At 40.0% G+C, this 7,611-nt stretch overlaps 1 protein-coding gene across 1 annotated transcript; it reads right to left on the bottom strand.

Moving 5' to 3' along the window:
* Positions 1-6: 6 nt before the first annotated feature.
* Positions 7-7,303, bottom strand: LOC134826428 (rhomboid-related protein 4-like). Its single transcript, XM_063838800.1, has 6 exons — positions 7,090-7,303; positions 6,628-6,744; positions 6,455-6,522; positions 5,996-6,293; positions 5,201-5,399; positions 7-620 (listed from the first exon to the last, which is right to left on the bottom strand). Exons 1-6 carry the CDS (start codon positions 7,238-7,240, stop codon positions 305-307), a joined length of 1,149 nt encoding a protein of 382 aa, XP_063694870.1. The 5' UTR covers positions 7,241-7,303; the 3' UTR covers positions 7-304.
* Positions 7,304-7,611: the final 308 nt, after the last annotated feature.

Here is a 7,611-nt window from a genome sequence, read left to right as displayed (position 1 = left end):
GAATCATGTACTATTTACAACCAACCTTGTAAATAATTAAAAGCGTTTCTTATGAAATACAATAGCTAAGCTCTAGCATGGCATAAGTCAGTGACTTGGCATTAACCGTATATTTCTACAGGTTAAATTGATATTATCAGACTTGATAACAAGAACTGAAAGTTGAAAACCCGTTCACGTCAGTCATTCTTGGCATCGTGGTTGACATACTGTCTCCAGTATATTGCAACAACGCTATAGTACCCAATGGTAACTACTACTTACTACATACTACGTACTACTACTACTAGTACGATCTGTTATCTCACTGAAACCTCTGAACCCTCCTTCTTCTGATCTCATCAAAGTAACCAGGTAACCTTGGAGCTTGCGAAGGATCATGGGCACCCTGGTTACCCTGTTCACCTTGGAACCCTTCATCTTGGTAAAAGTCCTCTGGAGGTGGTGCTGAGGGTGAAGCAGGGAGGTCTGGGTACAGTCTGCCCGGTGTGTAGCCTGTAGGTTCGGAGCGGGGGGCTGGTCTGCGGGAGGGGTTGTTTTCCTCTTCTAGACTCCTTCTTATCACCTCCTGCAGCTCTGCTTCCTCTGCTTCTCTCCTCCTCTCTTCTGCTTCGTGTGCCCTGGTTAAATGGAACTATTTAGTACTTATGAGAAGTGATGCTTGATATTAATTCTATCGACCTGCAAGTTGCAGAGCCTTCTAGTCGGGTCTAATGGTTAACTAACGGTTTGTAACGATTCAGCCATTTTGGCCAATTTATTGAAACGTATCAAGTCGGCTGGTGAGAATAACGCAGCTTACTACTGGGCGCCCTGAACAGAGGGATTATTATTCACTATTATTTTATATTGATGCTTTTCATACAAAGTTAAAACAAATTCTTCATGTCTTTATGTTTTAATCGGTCATTAGAAAAACTTTGAAAAGATTTTGACTTTCGGTCCGAGTCATCCTCGATACGTACCTCTGAAGGCAAGGCTCCCGCTTCCGAGCTCGCACTTCAAAGGGGAGACCTGCCTTCCGAGATCGCATTACAAGGGAGAACCCTCGACAACGGCTATTGCTGGGTCCTCATCATTGGATCACAGGGTTCAATGGCAGATGTGTGGTATGTGGTAGATATTTATATAGCGTACTCTACAATTTACATCTATAAAACGGAGTACGAGTTAGTCTTCTATCTCTCCGCTAAGTCTACAATTCTGCTAACTAACAATTGAGTCTGAGGTCAATTCAATATTCGTGTTATATATGGATTACAGATATTACATTCACACATAGTTGAACAGCATGAGACAAGTGGAAAACAAACAAACGAATTGATCTCAAGCTTGTAAAGGATCGGAGAGTTTATATAATATGACGTAAGCTTTGTTTGACCCTTTTATATTCCACTCTGTTATGACCTTTTTGTATCGCATTTTTTGGATAAAGTTGATTGAATTAAAAGTAAATATTTATACATTAATTTTGCCTCAGATTTATGTTTTTTACGTTTTGAATTTTTGATAGAAATATTTTTAAAACGTTGAATAATTCCTTTCCTGATAAGTTGAATAATTCCTTTCCTGATAAGTGCCTTTTCCTTGTCGCATCAAACGGGATCAATAGAAAATAGAAATTGACCCAAGAAAATATTTCAACTATGCGACTCATAAATAATAATATTCCAATCCGGATTTTACACCTTAAACAAATACAATTGTGCCGAAATTACACTAGCTTAGCTATCTGAATCTCAAACCCCTCCCCCTATGCTGGCTCACGTTATATTTGAACTATCTCTAAGTCTCTTTCTATCTTACTTCAGAAATAGAATTATGAGAAGATCTAAGTTGTTTCAAATAAGGAAACTTAAACATCATATTATATACGCACTGACTTCTCAATAACAGAATATCTTTTTCTAATTCAACAAAATAGCTTGCTTCAAACTTGAACCTCTCTGTAAACTTTGCATAAGATCTCAGTCTCATCATGAGTCTGCGTCATGAGGCTTCTCGTAAAACTCAGCGGTTGAATTACTTTGAAAACTTTTGCCCACACCTCCCTCACCAAATTTGGGAACAAAGGACTACGTGACACAACATTTCCTCATAGAATCCAATCAAAGTCTGTGACTCTGTTGAGTAGCAACATTCATTCGAAACATTTCGCAAGGTTAAGTTGTTATTAACATTATTTTGTATTATTATATTCATAGTTTTAAGTTAGCTTTACAAAAAATTTGTTAACCTCATACAATAGTGCTTTTTCTAATTTGTTCAATTTTAAATTTCTGCCAACCATATATATGTATAAGCCTTTTTGCAATATTTTGGTTTGATTCCATTTTAGGCTATTGACGTGTTGGGTTGAGTTCATACTAAACATGAACCATATACTGTGCAGTGCCCTGAACAGAGGGATTATTATTCACTATTATTTTATATATGTTTTAATTGGTCATTAGAACCGCCTGGCACCGTCAAGCTTTCAATCAATCAAAAACAAGCAGACTGATCTTTACTATATATCTTTTGCGATAGATATTTTATGGACCCTCATCTCCCAGATGATGATGATGACAACACTGACCAGCTTGATCCTGATGGTGGTCTGTTTCTCAGTAAACCCAGCTGGGGCATGTGAAGATGGTGAGAGTCTGTGTGGTGATGGGGAAACGTGCGTCTACACCATGTACATGTGTGATGGCTTCAAGGACGATTGCCCAGATAACTTCGATGAAGACGCTGATTTCTGCAAGAAATATAAATGTCCAAAAGGAAATTCCAAATGTACGGATGGTGCCACATGCGTAGAGGATGGTAAGCCTGAATTATGTCCTAATGAATGCACTGCTCTAGAAAAAGTTAAGTGCCCTAATGGCACTTGTGATTGGCATCTGGACTTTTGTTTTTTTAGTGACAATGATTTGGATGATTCAGAAAGTTATGACTCATTCCAATAATCAATTCTGATACTAATGATGTTGGGAAGTGAAATGACTTAATATACACCTGACTCCTCCTGACTCCTCCTGACTCCTCCTGACTTCTCCTGACTCCTCATGACTTCTCCTGACTCCTCCTGACTCCTCCTGACTCCTCCTGACTTCTCCTGACTCCTCCTGACTCTCCTGACTCCTCCTGACTCCTCCTGACTCCTCCTGACTCCTCCTGACTCCTCCTGACTTCTCCTGACTCCAGCCGTTTCTCGCCACTCTGTCGAACATGGACCTTGGATCGAGAATCCGGATATGGAAGATGTAACAATTGGAAATTATGCTCTATTATTATCATTATTTATATTCTGACGTAAATATCTGAATGGCATGATAAAAATAAATGGACTCAAATGGTTAAATTAGAGCATCAAAGCTTTTAAACTTTATCTTTACTTAGACTTAACTATGAATCCATGTAGTATACTATATCACGTGATTATTCTTTTATGATCAAGCATGCAATGGCTCAGTTTTTTTACTTCGTCGAAAGAGATCAATTTTGTAGTAAAATTCCTTTTCGACGATGATTTTTTGCTGGGCTAGTAGTAGTAGACTGAACATAAATACCGTGACACTGCTCAATAATTATTATTGTATCAGTATCGATATGGATTTAAACAAAATCTGTGAATATAAATTATTAATTTGACCAAAGATGCGGTTGTTTTTTGTCAACTTATTGCCAAATCCTAGTCAGATATAGACTCGAGTTGAAATCTTCAAGTCTTACAATCTTGAATCCTTGAAAGATACAATTTAGAAAATTTGCAATTATAAATTACGACGAGTATGACAGATTACTCAGTGGGGTATAGGACACAAGCTCACAAGGGCGGTACTTTCCTAAAAGAGTGGACACGAGGGCGGATCTCGTGATACTCACTAACTCACTTTAACACGAGGGAGTTGTTGGTTATTGTGGGGTGTAATAAACAATAGGCTGAGAATGATGGTGTAAACTGATTTTAGGTCCGAGTCATCCTCGATACGTACCTCTGAAGGCAGGGCTCCCGCTTCCGAGCTCGCATTACAAGGGGGAACCCTCGAGTCCTACTGGTGGAACTGTCAATAAACTCGAGTCTATCCCAGGTTTCAGCATAGCCCTAAGTTCTGACAGTAGAAGACATGAAGAGAACGCTTGAAGATGTAGGGTGTTACATGACAAGTACTGAGGTCGAGAACATTGCAGATAAAACACTCTACTCCATCCGAGACATCACCTCTACCGTCTGCTACCCATCATTGGTCTGCTCCAGTATAACGAGTAAGAAGCTTTCGGAGGCAATAAAGATTCTAGTCCTGGATGTGAAGTCGAGGATAGGGTCGGTGACGGACAGTCAGGCTGAAAGTCTGGCAAGGATGATGGACCATCATTGATGGTGGATATAGGAAACAGCATGGGAGTGAACACTACGGCAGTGCTCACCGATATAAACACCCCTATACTCTATAGGCTATACTATCGGCAACTCACTTGAGATGGTCAAGTCTCTGGAGTGCATCAGGGGAAATGGACCGGCGGATCTCGAGAAGATTGTGTCAGTTCAGGGAGCCATTCTCCTATGTGAAGCAGGCATCGCGTCGACGCTGCTGCAGGGAGAGAACATGATCCTGAAAACGTTTAAAGGCGGCACAGCTCTTGAAAAGTTCCAACAGATTCTAGGAAACCAAGGAGTGGGGGAACAAACTTTAGAACTGCTAAAAATAGGAAAGTACGATAAAGTGTTTGCAAAGCCACAAATCGTCGAAGCGATCAATGCGCAACAGTCAGGGTTTATAGAGGAAGTGGATGCGTTGGCACTAGGTACTGCTAGGGGGAGGGAGACAACTACCCGGAGACAAGATAGATCCTGCTGTGGGAGTAAACTTATCCGGACTAAAGGAGATGAGGTTCAAAACGGAGAGATTCTAGCAGAGGTTATCTGAAATATTGAGAACAAGGATTGAAGAGGCTTTTCTCATCGGTAAAAACAGGACTTCTATCAGGAGAGTGTTATCCATTGTGAAGCCAAATGTTCCAACAATGGATTATGAGAGGTTTACAGATGCCTTATAAACTAAATCGGGCGAATAAAAATGATGAAATCGGATGCAAAGGATGCTAAATTTTGGAATTAAGAAAAGTTGAAAATATAATCAATATAATAATAAGTTAAAAATACGAATCAGCAAGAACACATAACCAATAAAGCTGTACGAATATGTGAACTTACTCGTTATTATAGCTGGCTGTATTATCTTGACGAGTCGATCTGCCTCCACTGCCACCACTTCTGCCTCCACTGCCACCACTAGAAACACCACTGCCCCACGTCTGCTGATTTCTTACTCCGCCCTCGAAAAAGGAGGGTGTCTCGCCAGAAAGGACAAAATTGAGTGGACCTTTAGTCATCAATAAACCGGTTATAATCCCTGTAAAGTATATCAGTTTTAGAACTATTAGCTGACTTTGATTCAGACTTCATAGTGGTAGATTTAACATGGAAATCAGACTTAAGACAATGTATTGTAAGCTATGCACCTCCAGACAGGTCTTGAAGTTTATTCAGTGACCTCAGACCTGATCAGTATCAGTCTGAGGTGAAGATAGCATGGCGAGCTCTCCTTCACCCTGGATGACGTATGCTGTTACAGCATACACCATAGTCTACAGGTGATATCCATGTCTCTGGAATCCTTCGAGTGCATGATTATATGCATGACCCCGCGGAGTTTGGGAGAAAGGAAAAAGCCGCGGTAAATCGGCGTTTGCAGTAAATCGGGGTGCGGTAAATCGGGGTCTTACTGTAACCAGGAAAAATTCTGTACAATCACAAATTGGTAAACTGGTGTACACGAAAAAAATTTGAGGGGGCATAAATTTCTTATTCGTAGTCTGCTAATTTCAAGATAGGAATGTAATCAAACTATGGAAACAATGAAGTTAAAATATCGAAGACAGAAAATACCAGGAAATAGTGGGCAGTTTAAACAAATTGAGGAATTAACAGTTAAACAGAACCACGAACCTGCAAGATGGCCCACGAAGGAGACATTGGGTGATATAAGTGAGATCCAGACGAGCTCGCTCCAGTACGCCATATGTATGGGGATCCCAAACAGTCTGTGGGATGGAGGTGAAGTGCTCTGCATTATAACTTTCAGCCCGAAAAGAACACAGGAGAACCCTGCAGCACAACTGTGGATGTGAGCTGGTCCTAGAAGCTGCGCAGCGAGAAACTGGATAGCACAGTACACAGAACTGGAACCAACAAGAAGTGATCCAATAACAGCTGCAAATCTTCCTGTACCTAGACGGGGCTCCAGCTGGGGGGAGGATTAATAATCCTCAGGATTTTGTTAATTACTGTAAAACGGATTCGGACCGTTAGGGATTCGGTCTGCTTACCGTTAGAAATCGAATATTCAATAGAAATCGAATTATCAATCGACCACATTTCAGAAGAATACAGTATGTTTGAAGATACCTGAGTGCCTTTGTAGAGGAATGAAGCCATGTTGAAGTACAGGTGCATGTCGCTTAGATGGTAAAATCCTGAAACACGTAGACTTATTGAGATAAAAGAACTGTGAGAGATATAACGCACCCAATAGACAAGATCGCTTGAATTGGGCATGTACCAGGTAACTTAAAGCTTACCTGATAGAACAAGTCTGTGATATTCTCTGTAGACCACCACCCCCTGGTAGCTTATGCAGATGTCGTGTACTTTGGGGAGTGGAATGTCAAATAACTCTGGAAGACGAAGGTAAACGCCTGAAATGATTTGAATCTAAAAATTAAAACAGATTTGACTTATAACAGTTTTTAGGATTAATAGATGGTCAGCCGTCGAATTTTGAACCCATAAGATGACATAATAACGACGTTATTTTGGAATGATCCGGTACGTAGAGTTACAAAGGCCATGAAATTGAAAGAATATTGCGCGCGTTCTATCGGTTCGTGTAAAGTGCTCAACAATATGAAAATATCGTTTGGCGCCCGCGGGTGATCACTATTCAAAAACGCTTTTCGTCTTTCAGGGGCGAGCCCGATCAACTGTTTTTCATCGGGCCATGTCGAAGAATAACAAAAATAAAAGTAATATACAACTCTTACCTATGTTTGTAATGAGTGTGACTAATGTGATAATTGGGATTCTGTCAATCCCAAACTGGAATATTTGAAATGCCAACAACATTACTCCTAAATTCTGCCGGCCCCCTCTGTTTCCACGCCCTCTGAGCATTCTGTTAAATCCTCTAAACATTGCTACCTGCAGTATAGGGGGGTCACGTGCTAGCTTCAATCTTTAGGTTAAATTATGCTGCCTAAAAAGTTACAGGTATTTTGTTAATATCAAAAAACTATTTACATGCATCGATAAGTTTTCACTGCCAATCACTTCTCGTCTATTATCATTGAATAGACAGTAAACGTTAATTATGAGATAAGCAAAATATCAGGGATGGAGTCAGAGACTCCCTGTCTCTCTCATATGGACAAATTAAATCAAGTTTTGATAGTAAGTATCTTTTATTAACACAAAGTAAAAACTGACTGGTAAATAAATTTACATTCTGCATATAAATAAAAGTTTGTTCTTCATCAGGGTCTCGGAAATTAACAATCTCCATGCAA

The sequence above is a fragment of the Bolinopsis microptera genome, chromosome 2 (assembly GCF_026151205.1).
Source record: "Bolinopsis microptera isolate Bmic1 chromosome 2, MBARI_Bmic_1.0, whole genome shotgun sequence".
Lineage (NCBI taxonomy): Eukaryota > Metazoa > Ctenophora > Tentaculata > Lobata > Bolinopsidae > Bolinopsis > Bolinopsis microptera.
The sequence above is the reverse complement of the archived record's forward strand: the minus strand, read 5'-3'. Positions and strand labels throughout refer to the sequence as shown.

Coding starts and splice junctions, on each gene's coding strand:
- LOC134826428 (XM_063838800.1), bottom strand. CDS start 7,240: ATGTTTAGAGGATTTAACAGAATGCTCAGAGGGCGTGGAAACAGAGGG. Junction 6,745..7,089: donor CACACTCATTACAAACATAG/GTAAGAGTTGTA, acceptor AAATCATTTCAG/GCGTTTACCTTCGTCTTCCA. Junction 6,294..6,454: donor TCCTCTACAAAGGCACTCAG/GTATCTTCAAAC, acceptor TCCTCCCCCCAG/CTGGAGCCCCGTCTAGGTAC.